This window comes from Macrobrachium nipponense, chromosome 7 (assembly GCF_015104395.2).
Source record: "Macrobrachium nipponense isolate FS-2020 chromosome 7, ASM1510439v2, whole genome shotgun sequence".
NCBI classification, from domain to species: Eukaryota; Metazoa; Arthropoda; class Malacostraca; order Decapoda; family Palaemonidae; genus Macrobrachium; species Macrobrachium nipponense.
In genome coordinates, this window is record NC_061109.1 from 40,555,444 (window position 1) to 40,572,059 (window position 16,616).

Sequence of the window (16,616 nt, forward strand, 5' to 3'; positions counted from 1 at the left end):
GTGAATATAAGTTTGGGAGGTTTCTGTGAAAAAGACAAGTAAGATGGACAAAGGGAAGTGAGGGGAGCATTCCAGGAGAAAACAAGTAACGGTTGACTGGAATTAAAGACACGGAGATGGAGGGGATATATGAGTAGGTCTAGTCTAAAATTAGTACTACAGGATGGCAGGAAGAGAGAATAAATTCATAAAGCGGTGGGATGGTGAAATAAAGGGTTTTTATAAAGAAAAACAATAAATGGTCTGATGTACAGAGTTACATGACAGCAGATTGCATCATCAGCAGTCAAGAATGATAGGGGGAAAAGAAGGCAAGTAATACATATGTAGAGAATGAGAATGGGAAGTTGTTCTGCATGAAATTAAGCACAAAGTTAAAATAAAAATGAGTGCGCAAAAATATCTTAGGACGAAAGTTGCAAATGGAGTGATTGTAGGAATTGCAAAACAATACTTGGTACACCAAGGAACGTGCCTAGAAGTATTATGACTGATTATGGCGGAGAGAGAGAGACTTACAAAAGTTAAAAGGTAGAGAAAAAAAAAAGCTGGTATGTGACATACATGGACAAAGAAATATAATATGATAAATTCTGTAATCAATGTGGAGGTTACTGATAATGCATGGTATGGAAGATAAGTTACTTAGAGCAATTATAAAGGGTTTTATGATGAAAGTGAAGTGTCTGTTACAGTGTGCAGGCAGGAGTGACTCGTTGGTTGTCAAAGTGGACCTGAGACATTGGGGTATCATATATCCATGGCTGCTAAATATCTTTATGGATGGAGGGAGGAAAGAAGTCAGAAGGGGAGAACAGTAGATTTATATGTGTAAAGTGTTGAGATAGAAAAAAAATCCATGAACAGGGTGTTTAATGGTAGTTGTTTAAAGGTGACAAAGAACCAGCTGGGAATAGTAGAGAGAAGCCCTAGAAACTAGTAAAGGAGCTTTAAAGCGCAAAAAGAAAGTTCAGTGAAAGTGAGCAAAAGTAAGGTCATACATGTAAATGAGATCTAGGAAGATGGAGCACAGAATTTCAATATGGGCACCTTAGAAATGAAATTACTTTATTCGTACAGTTTTTTGAGAGTGTAGATAATAGATGCAGTGGCGGATCACCCAATAGGCTAATCCTAAGTTCCCCCAAGCCGTGGGTGGCCCTGTCTCCCTCGATCTAGCCATAATATTAAAAATTGTATAACTGCAAAAAAGAGCGGCAGGCCAGGAAGGAACTAGAGGCCAATTTTGTGGAAATTTTTGTGTCAGGGTATTTGCATTACACAAGGTTAGGTTAATCTGCAAAGTACTATATAATCTCAAAATAAGCATAATTAACCGATAAGAGAGGTAACGACCAAAAATAAAGGCTTAGATAACTCCTCAGGGAAACTTAATTCTCGTGATATTCCTCACCAAAAGAAGTAAATAAACTAAATTGCATTCGAACAGAAATTAAACGAGATTAAAGTTCAAGGCACCTCAGCCATCAATAAAATTACAATAGTATTTTAATTTAAAAGAAGTTAAGAGAGGCTTGAAAAAGAATGACATAGATAACCTTTTTTTTTTTTAGAAAACTTAATACGAAAACGTTTACTAAAAAAGGGAATTCGAAATCAGTAGATGCAGTTAACACCAGAACCACACCTTTTAGGGTCAGAGTTCACGATGTAGGTCGTCCGATTAAGGGAGAGGCCATGGTCACAAATTTGCACGCTTGTGCCGAGGCCAAGGAGCCCAGGAGAACTAGACCAGTTGCTTAGACGATACCCCTGTACCGTAAAAACAAAAAAGAAAATGTAGGCCTATCCCCCGTTTACCCAAATTAAGAGGGAACCTGTCAGGAGGGTTATATCTGAAGATGACCATAGGGATATTTCCTAAAGTAAATAGGAGATACCTTACTGCATCTAGTATGACACTTCCGTTGAATGCTAACCCAAGAATTCTACAGGAATAAACTGGATAGGAATAAGGCCGTTAGTGCACCATGGACTTTGCAAGAGAAGATTGTAGGCAAGTAAAACAACATGTGCACGGAGAAATGTTTGAACTTCGCCTTTGTCTATACGTATGGAATTGTCTAAAAGGAAGAATTAAGATGGAAGTGGAAAAAGTAAAAATGTTCCGCAAGCATAATAAAAAGGATGACGAGAGATCGGTGAAAAGTGTATAATTCAGACGTATTAGCGGGTAGGAGGAGAGGAAGATTAAGGAAGGACTGGATAGATAGACTGTGTGAGACAGGTATTGGAAAGTAGGGGTCTTAATATCCAGGAAGTGCCAAGATTGCCTACAAGATCAAGGTAAATGGTGCAGGGTGTTTGTTTGTACGGTGTTTTTACGTTGCATGGAACCAGTGGTTTTCAGCAACGGGACCAACGGCTTTATGTGACTTCCGAACCACGTCGAGAATGAACTTCTATCACCAGAAATACACATCTCTAACACCTCAGGCAGGTCAAGACCATACCGATCACGCCACTGAGGCGCTTGGTGCAAGGTGTGTATAGCGTTTTATGCACAATGATGAGCCTTATATGTAGGTGGATGAAGCTAATAATGTAGTAGAAGTTTTATTGCACAGAGGATTCATCCATGATCCAGCAGTCTTAGTTCAAATATGGCAGTGAAAGTTGTGTATTTTATTCTTAGTAGCCACTTGTAATTATCGTCATCTCATACTGATACACCATATCCAAGATCGAAACTCGTCCGGGCATCAGAATATATTCATTTATTGCTTCATTTGAATTTAGGTTTAGTGGTGACAAGCGTTTCCAAAATGCGAAGAAATCGAGAAGTCAGGATGGAGTTGTTATCAATTAAAACTACATTCGTACGTAGTACCTGGCAAATAGTGACCAGTAGATTCTAAGTAATATAGATATATATATATATATATATAATATATCTATATATATATTATATTATTATATATATATGTGTGTGTGTGTGTCTATGATTCCATGGAAAGGATAGTGATCAGTGCCACATATGTAGCCTAACTCAACTGCTGAATTTAGGATGATAATGTCTTTGAGAAAACTTCCACAGCAATCACTACTTCATACACCTAACAAGGCAGGCTCATTAGCAGCGCGTCGAACCTCACTACGCGCACGCACACACACACACTCTCCATCCGCTCACCTCTATACTTACATTTTCAATCTTCCCGGTTATGAAGGACCTTTCACGACTCCTCTCTATTTCAATGTCATCCGCTCTTTCGGCACCTTGAAACTTTTTATCAGCCTATCGTCTTTCATTGTGTTACGCTTTGCGTTTGCATACACCTCATGATGCTCTTTGCAAGTTATATCAAGAATTACTATAGCAACCGTCTTATCTATTCGCTATCATTCGAAAACCTACATATTTTACTTTTTAGTCGCCCTGCCCAATCTAGTAAACACGTCTTTATTTGGTCCTAAAATTTAACTTTAATTTAGTTTCCCCTTTGGTAGATGGCGTAGACCTGTCACTCCCTTTAAGCGTTTAGTTTGATATTGGATCGTTCTAGAACGATTGCAACCTGTGTATGGTTAAAGTCAGGAACAGAGAAGAAAAGGAGCACCGAAAAACAACCAAATTTGTCGAACTCTTCTTCTCTTTCGCCCAGGAGGATGCAGTGTAGGATTTGTCAATGAACTTAGATTACTCGTTAAGTTGGCATGCCTAAGAAACCATATGAAGTTGCCTGTACTTTCTGGGTGTCATTTTCAAGATTTTTTTCTAATCATATTTTATAAATAATTGGACCCCATGACCTTTAATGAGTAGATCCGTTTTCTGTGTTGTATGTTTGTCCATCCTTTACAGTTTTCGGCCCCACTCCCTCCCCCATCAGTTAGGGAACCCCCGATGACCCCCAAGGAGCCCTCGAGCCCCTTCCCACCTCCCGCTGTCTATGTTGTGTTACGCAGATGGAACGTTCTCTTGTCACGAGCAACATCGAGACTCCACGGCCCCTAGACAAAATGACCAAATTCGCCCATTAGTCATCGACCATTCATCGCTGTCTACCTACAGGTAAGTGAGTGAAGGCAGTCTTCGTCGATATGGAGTGTAACGAAGGCCGCCTGCTTACGACTTACGTTCGAAACGAGAGTTGGAAATTGGATGTTTTGCTTCAGTCGGGAAGCGGAGGGATGAGACTGAGACTGTGTGACTTGTGCGCATGCGCCTCCGTGTGATGTGGGCCTCCGGAGCGGTAACTTCAAATGACATTGATGTAAATAAACCATCGTGCGCATGCGCCCCCATGTGATGTGGGCCAGGGGAGCGCTAACTTCAAAATGACAGATATGGAAATAAACCATCGATTAAATGGAAGACGACTGCCCAAGTTTTGAGGTGACTTGCTTTACAGATCACCCTGCAGGATGTGTAGATAGGCGGCAGGCAATATTTATCAAGGGCCAACGAGGAGACTGTCTGTGCCACCTGTGCGCATGCGCTTCGATGTGATGTGGGCCTAGGCAGCGCTAACTTCAAAATGATACTGATGTAAATAAACCATCGATTAATTCATGGACAACTTTCGGGTTTGCGAGGTGACATGCCTCGCACATCATCCTACGGGATGTAAATATACCTCGCAGGTGACATTCAATGAGGGACAACGCCTTCTCGCTCGAGGAGCAGCTGCAGCTGTACAAGTTGCAACTTGGATTCATCACTTGATGGAGCAGTTTCTTGTACGGTCGCTTATTGTAGGAAGTCATAACATATGGGACGCATCGTTGAAAGTCCTGCCCTATGTCAGTAAAGTTCTAATTTTCTGTAGGGATGTAAGGATATGGTGGATTTAAATAGGCCTAGGCTAGGTAACCCGTTCCAATCAGCTATCAGGGTAGACTGGAAGAGTAATATACCTATGCCTAAGCCAATTGTGGTCCCGCTGCAATAGGTTCGCCATGTTTAGACCTTTAGGTTAAACCTGTCTTAGCTGTAGGGTGATTGTGCAGCTGAAGTTTATTTTTGTTAATCTGAAGTTAGTCTGAAAATCGTGAGGCCTAAGACACATCTTTGTCACCACCTTCAGTAGGCCTACTTTGAGGGACCAATATACTGCTTCAGTGAAATTTTGAAACTTTAATTTTCTGTGTTTTCAATATAGGCTATTTCTTGATTTTCCTCTGATTAAGTATGGGTCTTCCAAACTCTTTTTGTTCGTTTGCGAGCCCAGCAGATGGAATCCTATGCTACCTAATCTTTCTAAAATTTCACCTTAAACCATTATCCTGTTGTAGAATTGAAAATATCATTGTCCTATGTTTTAATGTGTGGTTTGAATGCTTCTCTGATGTTAGTTTTGTCGGTAGATGACCTAATTAACCACACCTAACCTAACCCAAACTAGGGTACTACCAGGTCCTTAGTGTGGAAAAATGAACCTACCTTAATCTGAATGAGAACTATCAGTGAAAGTAAAGTCCTTGTATGTAAATCTTATTTGTGTTCCCCCACCCAAAAACACTGATTTCCCAATATGGTCTCCCAAATTGTAGGATATAAAGGTGTGGTCCACTATCTCAAAATGTACCAATTTGTAACAGAACAAATGTTCAAAATACTTTAGAAAACATATAAAAATAACATTCTTAATTATAAAATGCATAATGGGTTGTAGCTTCTTCTCAGAAACAAAAATTGTATAGGTTAGTTAAGTGATTATGCATCTTAAGTTTTTTTAAGTTATTGCAGACGTGTCTGGTACAATATAAACCATTTGAGAAATGGTAAAAAATATTGAGACACTCTGTGGAACATGTGGACAGTCATATTGTAAGATATCGTAATATGTGTGGAACTTGACACTTCTAGATGTACATACCTAGCATTTACTCAGTTGGGTCTAGATATACATAGCTAGCATTTACTCAGTTGGGTATTATACAATATACTACTGTCACAGAATTTGGAGAAGCATATGAAAGATACTGATAAGATCAAATATGCACTGGGGATCAAAACAGTCTGCTGCAGTTGTCCTGGGACTGTAATTTGAGTTCTGCTTTAAAGTGAGCCAAGTAGGTTATTTGCTCCTACATATCATGCCTTATTTGGCAGACTCAGCCTAGGCTTAAGATAATTGGAGTTACTCTCACCCTGTTGTTTGTGGAAATACATAGTATGTAAAATTAGTTAATCACCAAAAAAGTTAGGTAATAGTCACAGGAGACCACAGAGGGAAATTATGGAGTTTTACGGGGTGGAAAAATATATACCATTAGAATTATCAGTGCCATTCGGGAAATACAAGTACGTATACTGGGAGTGCATGGTTATAGTGTATGGTTCATATTCACCATCACTAGAGAGGAAACCCTGTCGCTGAATAACCACTGGTTCCATGCAATGTAAAAACACAATGCAAACAAACAAACTAAAGATGAAACAATGATCTAGGCCTTTGGCCTAAATTGTAAATTCCATTCAATGAAAAGTTCACTTGTTTTGCATTTTTTATTTTAATTTTCTTAGGTTGGTTGTAAAAAATATTTTTAGATCGATTAGCTCAGGGCACTATTTTTTTATTTAACATAGTACTTGTGCTATAATCTAACCGGTGAAAAAAACTTTCTGTAAACTGTACATGAAAAGGAAGAGGGCTTTGGTAGAAAATTTGTTTTATGCAAGAGCATGAGAGGTATAGAAGTACTATTAATAAAACAGTCAAGAAGTTTGTGGCCCAGTCAAGAAATGAAGCTAGCAAACAACTGAGAAACTGGTACCCCTGAAAGAGAACAGTGATTTATAGAATGTCCAAGGTGAAGGAAAGTTCAAAAAGAGATATGGAAGGGATGCAGTTAATTGGACAGCAATGGCCAACATACTGATAGAGGATGTACAATATAATGAGAAGAAGGAAAGAATACTTTGAAGAACTTCTGAATGTAGCGAATGAACAGAGAGCATTGGAGGCTCTCCCCATCTTAGCAGAACAGAAGTGAAGAATATGATCCAGAATATGAAGAAATACAAAGCAGGTGGTTTACTACGTCTATAAATAAAAGGATGATGTTATGGAATTGGCCGTGGAATATAGATGAAATATAGGTAGGCAGGCAGTAGAACATGCAGATGCCCATGAAAGGATTCTGCTAAGAAGGAAGACCCAAGTGGCTGACCCCACAGGAATATGGGGTAGGTTCATATGGAAAAGGAGAAGAGGATAAAATAATCATGATTATACATTCAAAGTTAATTTTTTTGTACTTGCATTATATTCCTAAGGTGTATCTGCATAACCTGAAGCCAGTGTTGCTATGGACTGAAGAAGGTGCAGTGGTGGTTGTGGTGATAGTTGCACAGCCAGTAGAGGATGACTTACCAAATGATGACTACTGTAGTAACAAATCCTGGGTCATCTTAAAGAAATCAAAATATGTTTGAATTGTGGCCCTCTTATGAAGATTTTTGTTCCCCCTCCCCTCCTCCCACCCCCCCAAATAGGCATGTATGAACATTTGGGTTCTATACTGGGAAATACACCGTATTGTGGTTCAATTTGCTATTCATCAGTCACATTATATTGATCATTATCTTCAACTTAAGATGCCTTACCTGCAGCTAAACCAACTTCTCTTGTTTTCACTAATATTAGCTTACAGTTTGAGGAAAATTTACTGTATATGTATTTAATTTTCGTCAGCACCTCAAATGTTTTACTTTTGTGAACGTGGGAAAAGCAAAATCAAGGTTCAAGTTCCTTGCTTCCTCAAACCTCATGCGAGGTTGTGCCTCTTCTGTCCTGGTTTTAGGAAGTGTCGTGATGTGTTGTGTGGTGTGGTGATGAGTTTGGTGTTTGTGATTTGGCCTTGGTTCATTGATTGTAGATATGTAAGGTGCCCTGTGCATTAACTGTATAAGTTAGTAGACAGAAATGAGAAAATGTTTAGGCTGTACATAATGGCGTAAGAAAGGTGTGAAAGGGTATATTATATAAAAGATGAAAACAGAAATTAAAGTACATACATACTATATCAGAAAACTTGATAAAGGAATAGACAAGACCAAGAGAGCTGGGAAAGGCGCTTATAGTGACAACATACAGAAAAAAAGGGGATACACTGCAGTGGGGACATAGCAGAAGAATAAGATTACTAAGGCTGAGGACATTTTTTTCCCATCAGTAATTGCGAGTTTGGCTACATGCCAGAGTTATCAATAATAGAATCAATGCTTATAATAAGGCAAGTACAAGAAAATTCATCACTCACATAAAGAGGAGATTGTACTACATATTTGTGGACCTTGAAAAGGCATATGACGAAGTAGTACCAAGACTATTGTACTGGCAGTCCCCGGGTTACGACGGGGGTTCCGTTCTTGAGAGGCGTCGTAAGCCGGAACATCGTCAAAAATCCTAAGAAAACCTTACTTTTAGTGCTTTGGGTGCATTGAAAACTATGTAAACTGCATTCTTATGGCATTTTTCATAAAAAAAAATTCTTCAAATATTGATTATTTTGCATTTTTGGTGTCATATTTCATCTGCCAGATGAGCGTTGTAGGTGTCGTAACCCTGGAAATAATGTCTGATGAATATAATTGAAAAGCGTCTAAACCTTGGAATGTCGTACCCCGGGAACGGCCTGTATTGGGATTATGAAGACAGAGGTACCAGAAAAAATCATTAGGCTAGTGATGCCACTCTGTTATAACACTACCATTAGAATGAAGACAGTGGCATGTGTATTAGAAGAATTTTAAGATAAATTTTGGTGTCCAACAAGGTTCAAAACTGCCCCCTGTGATGTTAATTTTTTGGTGTTTGGCAAAGCAAATGCAACCACTTGGAATGTGTACGTTATGAGACACGACATTTTTGTGCATTACATAACTGAAACAAGGGAAAGTGGTCAGTTTACCTGTAGCTGTCATTCAATGCACAACTCTAAAGTTTTTTTTTTTTATGTGATAGCATCGTTCCTTGTATAAATAAGGTATGGGACTTAAGCAAGTTAAAGGAACAGTAGATATTAAGGATTCTCAAAGTAGTGTGTTCATCACAGATCTTGCTATGATCTCTACAATACTACTACATAAAGAGATCATCAAAGGAGCTAATGTTGCTTTTGGGAGTGGTTGTGAAAGAAAGATCACAGACAGTTGAAGAAGTTGAAATGTTAACTTAGAAACAAAAACAGTTAACTGGTGTTAGTGTCTCTGAGGCCATCATCTGTGAAAAAGCAAAATATGTACTAGTTGCATGATGATCTCTTGAAAAATGCCTTAGTAGCAAGTGCTGATACAGGTAGTGAAGTGTTCAAAGCCAGTCATGGGTGGTTTAAGAAATTTAAGAAAGGCCTAAATAGTGTGGTGAGGCATAGGGAAGTTAGCAGTTCTGACAGTGATGTTGCCAAGAAACATGTTCAGAAGTTTAAAGACTAATGTATATGCTCAGTCTCTGAGCCTATTAGGCTGAGAGTTTTGGTCCTAACAAATGTTTAATCGTGATGAGAGGCTTACAAGAAAAATTAAAAAGACAAACAGGACCTATATCACTTAAGAGGAAAAATCATTGCTGGACACAAGCCAGTGAATGACTTACATGACTTACCCTTTTGTTGAGTGGGAATTCCAGTAGAAATTTGCAACTGAACCCTTGCTTGTCTACCTTTCAGAGAAACCAAGATTTTTGAGGAAAATAATGTCAAGAAAAATAAAATAAATGTGATGTGGAGATGTTATAATGATGCTGGGGTAACCAGGCAGTTTTTTTTTTTTTTTTTTTTTTTTTTTTTACTGAGGGGGTTGATGAAGAGGTTGGTTGTAGTGTTGAAAAATTTGCCTTGTGAGGCTCCAGTTCATCCTCCAGGCTTGAAAGCTGAGGTGTTACAGGCATTCAACTTCATATGTGTACATTGAATTTCTTGCACTCTAACAGGATGCCTCTTATCTATCCCATGGAATTGCAGATCATCTTAAATTTCACAAAAATATGTCATAGCACTTCCAGAAGTGCTTTGAAGGTACCTCTGATATGAATATCAGAGGTGACCTCAGGTGAAATCTGGATGAACCACTTCACCATCCATTACATAAACATGGGTGGAAATGCTTTACAAGACTGATAACACCTTCCTGGAGAAAATTCTGCCAAAATGCTGTAGCAAAAAGGGACTTTGAAGGCTTTGAGTCTAAGCCTGTTTTGGAGGATATTGGGTCACTGGGCAAATCCTTAGGCTTCAAGGTTAATAAAGATGATGTGGAGTTAGTGGAGGAGCATGAAGGAGCACTCACCTCAGAAGTGCAGGACCTTCAAAAGGGAGCAGTTGAGGAAGTGTCTGTAGAGGAGGAGGAGGATGTCTTTATTGCCCCTAAAGAAGAATTGTGTGCAAGATGGACTACAAATAGTCATTGATTAACTTCACCTTGACAAAGCTATAGCAAACCATGGTATGAACCAACTGAATGATGATATTCCTTATAGAAATGGTTTAAAATGTGGGCAAAACCAAACATCATTGGCCAGGTTTTTATTGAGACATAAACTCATTTAGTCTCCAAAAGAAAGTAGATTAGAGGAAGACAGAAAGGAGAATCCCAGAAGCACAGATACCTGCCATTTTCATGGTTTGGAAATCCCTTTTCTCAACACTACATCTCTCATCCACTTAACTTTTCTCACCACCTTTCACTTAAGGCATCAACTCCAAGTATAATTAAGAATAAAGTTGCATTTATTTAATCTGTTTTGGTTTAGGGGTTTGTATTTATGCATGCTAAGGTTGGAAACTTCAAGTTAAATTTAGTCAAAGAACTTTACACTATTCCTTATGGGAAAGCTAGTTCAGTACTCTAGTAAATTAGCACTCAACCAGCTTCCTGGAACTGAATATGTTGGGATTCCAAGGTACCACGGAACCTGTAACGGACCAATCTTTTAAGGTAATAGTCGTCTTACCTTTTTCTTTGATCGTAAATGAGAGGAGATTATCACCAGGGTAACATTGTAAAAGGATTTAGGTGACTGAGCAAAGGCTATAGCTTTCCCCAGTGGTGGGCAAACTTTTCTCAGAGCGAGGGCATCATCATTGGGCCATGAAAAGTTGAAGGGCCTCACCCTTTAATATTGGGTGGGGCTCTTAAGATCATACAACATATATTTGGCATGGTTAATAAAAACAAACAAATTCAGAACCCAGCACAAGCAGTTTTATGGGGAAAAGTGTTTCTGGTCATAATTCTGCTTTACGGTTCGTTTAAAGTTTGGCACAAGGTTGCTGGTAGAAGCTCTCATCACTGCATTAAATTTGTCTGACAACATGGACCTGTTCTTGGACTTATTTGTCTTCATGCAGGAGAAACACTGCTCACAGATGTAAGTGGAACCAAAAATATAGAATAACTCGTGCATATAGATTTATATTTTATAAACTGTATATTATATGTGTTCACTCAAAAAAAAATATTTGTTTCTAATTTGCTGTAGGCTACCTTGGGCTGCAGTTTGCCCACCAATGGTTTACTCCATTCCCGTGGCACTTGCCTTAGCGGAAACATAATCATCATCTTTGGTGCTTTGTGCCCATCCTTTATTTTTTTCTTCCTGAGATATGTATGTCCAATGTGGCATTATATGATAAAATAATCTTGTTCCATTTTAGAACTGTTAAACCCACCTTTGTTTGCCTTGAATGCCTATGCAGCACTTGACAATTGATAATTTTTCTGTCTGAATTTCCTTCAGATGGTGTTGTTTGCTAGCCTTTCTTGATGAACGTCATGAAGACGCTGTATATAGAGGCTGACTGGATTATTTCGACTAAGGTATTGCATGTCTTTGCTTAATGCAAATGCAGAGAGTGAGATAACTGTAGGCAGTTTGACGTATTCTCACAATTTGTGTAGTCTTACATTATTGTATAGTACTTTAAATCATTTGTGTGAAACTGCGTGTAGATTAGTTTAGGGTAGAATTATGGTTTTCGACCATTTTGGTACTGTGGCATATTTCTGGTATGTATTACAAATAATCTGGCCTCCTGTAGTTTAGATTTAGAATAGGATTTTAATAATAAATATAATCCAAACACAATACCTGTACTGTATACAGTGGACCCCCCGTATTCGCGTTCTCCAGATTCGCGGACTCACACATTCGCGGATTTCTCTGGGGAACGTTTCCCTGCATTATTCGCGGAAAATTCACGCATTCGCGGTATTTTTCTATGATAAATATCCACAAATTCCTGGGTTTTTTTTATGAATTTCATCATAAAATGCACTTTTTGTGATAAAACTATTAAAAAACCAAGTATGAAAATTTTTAGTGGGTTTTTCTTGAGTTTTAACTAACAAAATAGGCTGTTTTTAGCATTTTCATAGGGGTTCCAAACATTCGCAGATTCTAACTATTCACGGGGGGGTCTGGTACGCATCCCCCGCGAATACGGGGGGACCACTGTATGTCTTTTAATTGCTAGAGAACCAAATGTGTTCAGTCAAGTGTTCTTAATGAATTGCATTCTTGAAAACTAATGGGTATTGAAGTCAGTTGAGAAATTCTTGAGACATTGATAAATCTTACTGTAATTAGATCTCATGTATTTGAACCATTACCTTTAAAACCAGTGCCAAAGGACAAGTATACTAACAAATAAGACTACTATACTGAAGTATTTCTTAGGATAGGTGACAGCATCTGCTTATTTTTGGTAAGGATATTAATTCATGGGACTGTTGCAGTTAAATGTACTCTCTTAATGCATCACACTTAATCAATAGTATTACACTTCAAAGTCTAAAAGGTAATGAACTATAAATGTTGTTGCCTACAGCAATGCAACCTTTACATAATGAATAAGTACTACCTTTGATTTTTTTATAAAAAAAAAATATAGCTGATAATGACTAAAATCTCTATTTACTTTTCCTTATACGTAATATGTCAAAACTTTCTGCTGTATCAATACTAACCATGTCCTTGTAATCTTAATGGGAAATCATTGCCGCTCTACACATATCATAAGCACATCTTAACCACCTCAGACATACAGACCAAGGGGTGACAGAAGTGAAAGTTTAGTGGCCCCCCGTATTTGCGGGGGATGCGTACCAGTACCCCCTTGCAAGTAGCAGCTAGAATCCTTGAATAAATGAAACCCCTGTAAAAAGGCTTAAAACTGCCTATTTTGTTAGTTGAAACTCAAGAAAAACCCACTAACAATGTTTCTACCTGTTTTTTTTCAGATAGTTTTATCACAAAAAGTGCATTTTATGATGAAATTGATAAAGAACAGGAATGTGTGTACTCGTACAGTCCTTAGGTAAAAGAATCTGAAAATGCATAAGTTGCATCTAAATGGTTGCACATGAGTACAGTTGTTCAAAAGACCTCATCATAACAGGAGGTGAACATTTAATCACTGAATCCTTCAGTCATTGTATACACTTCAGGCTGTACACACTTCTAACATTGGCTTCAGGCCATTTAATCTACATATTTCTTCTTCATTAAACTGCATAGCATTTTTACAGGGCAAAATGACCAAATAAAGTCCATCTTGTCAACTTCTGAATGGATCTTTACAAGGTTGTCTGTCAATAACAGTATCTGATAGTTTGCAGTAAATCTTATTTAAATCCAAGGATTTTTTTAACCTCTCATGCTTGTGTTCATCTTTGCTGTTATTCTATTTACAACTTATTACAAGCTACAGTATAACCTTAGATACCAGATTTGAAAATGGGGAGCTTAAATATGTTGTTGGTTTCCCCATGTAGTTGTCAGAGAACTGACAAAGAATACATAATTAATGGAAAACTATTATGGAAAAAAAAAAACATGCAAACAAAAATGAAAAATTTTTCACGGGACATTTGTGGACAAGCTACAGTCCAAGTCTTTCATACCTCCAAATGATTTCTAAATTTGTTTCAGTGTGAAGAAAAGCCAGTCTTGTGAAATACATAGAACTGCAAGGCAAAGTGTTTTCTAAGAAGTTCTCATTTCTTCAGAGTATGATACTTCAACTTGGGCAAATTCCAGCAACGAAACTTTGTAGACATCTTTGATCTTGTTCAGTCTGGAACAAAATTAGGTTTTAAGACAAAATGATTTCTCATTGATGCCAGGTACATTTCTTCTGTATTTAGACCGGCCAGCAACTTCTTGCTTCAGATTTTGAAAGTGGTGGGTTATTTTTGTGCAGACATAGACATTGACATACTACTTTAGCAACTTCCCAGAAAGTCTCTTAAATTGTGAAATCATAAGTTCAAAAACAATTTAGAAAAGTATCTCTTTTTTTATAGTCATTGATCATTACTTTGGAATCCCAGAACTAGATGCTCTGAATCCAGGCTTTTGCAAAGCTATTTGAAAATACTACATTAGTTGACTAGCCTAGTAGATTATGCATCATTGACAGTTTATGTGGCATGGGCCAAGATAACTTGGAGTTCCCTGGTAAGGTGTCTGAATGAAAATGTTTGATGGTGGATCTTGTAATGTATCATCATAACCATAGGATTAGATTTAAACTCTGACCCAAACCTAAAATTATCTTAAAAAGTTCTTCCTCATTCAAATATTTAGTTAGTTACCTTTGGGTTATCTTCCCCAGTGATAGTCATCTCAGGTTAGGAATCAAAAAAGAAATTAAGTTTTTTAGTATGAAAATGAACAAATACAGTACAGGCAGCTGTGAACATATTGAAAAATTAGTTGACTTGCCTTACTCAAGTGAAAGTAATGTGAATGGAGGAGCTTTCATCTTACTACTCACTTCTTCGTTAATATCTAAAGGCATTTCTACAGAGAATTTCTGTACAGTGTTGTCAAAGTGGCAGATTTGCTGATTTCTTTTTTAGACATCCCCAAATTTTGTTTGAGTTGTTGTGATTTGTGTTTTTTCTCCAACAGCAGTCACTTCATGTAAAGTTTTTGAGTAAATATTTGTTGTGATTGACACCTGCCTACATCATAGTTTTAAACACTTCAGGCCATTTTTATTCTGCATAAAGAAATTTACATCTTTGTTTATGTCCAAAATGAGTGTCATTATGATTTTCAAGTTTTTAGGGTTTTAAAGACTCCTCATTCCCAAGCACTTTTAAAGACATTTGTGAGTGCTCTTTAACACAAAGCAAAAGGATGTATCTACTCATTGCTGTCATGATGTGAGATACTGAAGAGAGAGAAAAATGAATCAAACTAAGTAAACATACACAGCAGTAGGTATTCTATCAGATACCTTTTCTAAATTTATAATGGAGCTTCTGATTTCCTTCCAACTTATCTTCCTGTAATTGTTCCTTTATAAAGACAACATCAACTGCACCTCTCCCTCAAATGAAACCATACTGCTGTTCACCAGTCTTCACAGTTGCTTGTAATCTTTCATCAATTTTTCTTTCTAAACTGTCAACAAATATTCTGTTAGTCTGATTCTTCTGTAATGGCGGCACCATAAATATCTCCATTATAATTAAAACTGTACCATCAAATGTTCTTCCCAGTTGTTAGACATACATACTTCTTCCTTCCCTTTGGCTGAAGTACCTTCATTATATCAGCCCGTTGCTGAATAACCATTAGTTCCATGCAACTTAAAAACATACAAAATTCATTATATCAATTTACACCAGTGATCAACTTGATACATTGCCATTCTCAGTTTTACTCATAACCTTTGCTTCTATAGATTGTTTCCCCACCACCAAGTCCTCCACCCTCCCCACCTTCCCAGTATGCCCTCTTTCATTTTTTGTGTTTAAAAGTTATTTGTAATAATCCAACCATCTTCATTAAGGAATTAGCCCAGGGTATATCCATATAAAAGACTTCAGGGATTGTAATTCTAGTTAGAATTTGTATTCAAATTGATTTGAATTTGCAGACTTTTTCATTTTCATCTTGTTTGATTTTAACATTTCCTGTTCTGTATACATATTTGTATTTTATGTAATTAAGTTTTTGTTCCATATGTAATTACAAATACAGTGAGAATAATTATTACACTTGGAGTGGTGTGGAAAAAGCTAATGATATTTTTGTGTAGAAAATAAAAGAAAATTTTCTTTTAGCTCAGTAATGCTTGTACAAAATTTTCAAAGGTATCTGTATTCATCTAAGGGTGGTAACTTTTATTTTCTGAAAATGGGCAAATTTTAACAAAATTAATGAATTGTTTTTTATTTAGGGGACTTCTAAGCATGTCATCAGAGCTAGGTGTTGAACGACCCACTACTTTACCATTGGCTGACTCGCAGGAAGAAAGAAGAGTTCATTTTGGAAATGTGAGCAAATGTCTCATTACTGATGAGAGAAAACATGCTGCTGCTTTTGTGAGGTAAGGTTTTTCATGCCAAGAGTGGCAGTTCAAAAAATTTTTTATAAACAGGAACTATGCATGCTGAATGACTATTCATTTTGCTTTTTACCACACTGATTCATTTAAAGTTGTATGCTAAATTGTAAGAAACCTGTTTTTGCTGTTGCAGCATAGGCTGCAGAAGTGAAGTCATATGTACATAGGTAACTATGGAGGGTTTAAAAGGCATTAAATATGTGGATGAAATATATGAAACAGAAAAGGATGTCCGCTGACAGCAATGCAATAGGACAAAAGGACTAAAACCTTTATCAGGACTA

The 16,616-nt window shown here is 37.4% G+C and overlaps 1 protein-coding gene across 3 annotated transcripts in view; it reads left to right on the forward strand.

The window, feature by feature from the left end:
• Window positions 1-3,887: 3,887 nt before the first annotated feature.
• LOC135217336 (7SK snRNA methylphosphate capping enzyme-like) overlaps window positions 3,888-16,616 on the forward strand; it is a 45,007-nt gene continuing 32,278 nt past the window's right edge. Inside the window, exons 1-3 of one of the 3 annotated variants that reach the window (XM_064253144.1) lie at window positions 3,917-4,036; window positions 11,709-11,788; window positions 16,165-16,314. In XM_064253144.1, coding sequence (XP_064109214.1) covers window positions 16,178-16,314 — 137 coding nt within the window. In that variant the 5' untranslated portion in view covers window positions 3,917-4,036; window positions 11,709-11,788; window positions 16,165-16,177. Of the gene's footprint in view, window positions 4,037-4,651; window positions 4,768-11,708; window positions 11,789-16,164; window positions 16,315-16,616 lie in introns of those variants that run through there. The other 2 variants (XM_064253141.1, XM_064253143.1) reach the window with 2 other exon arrangements.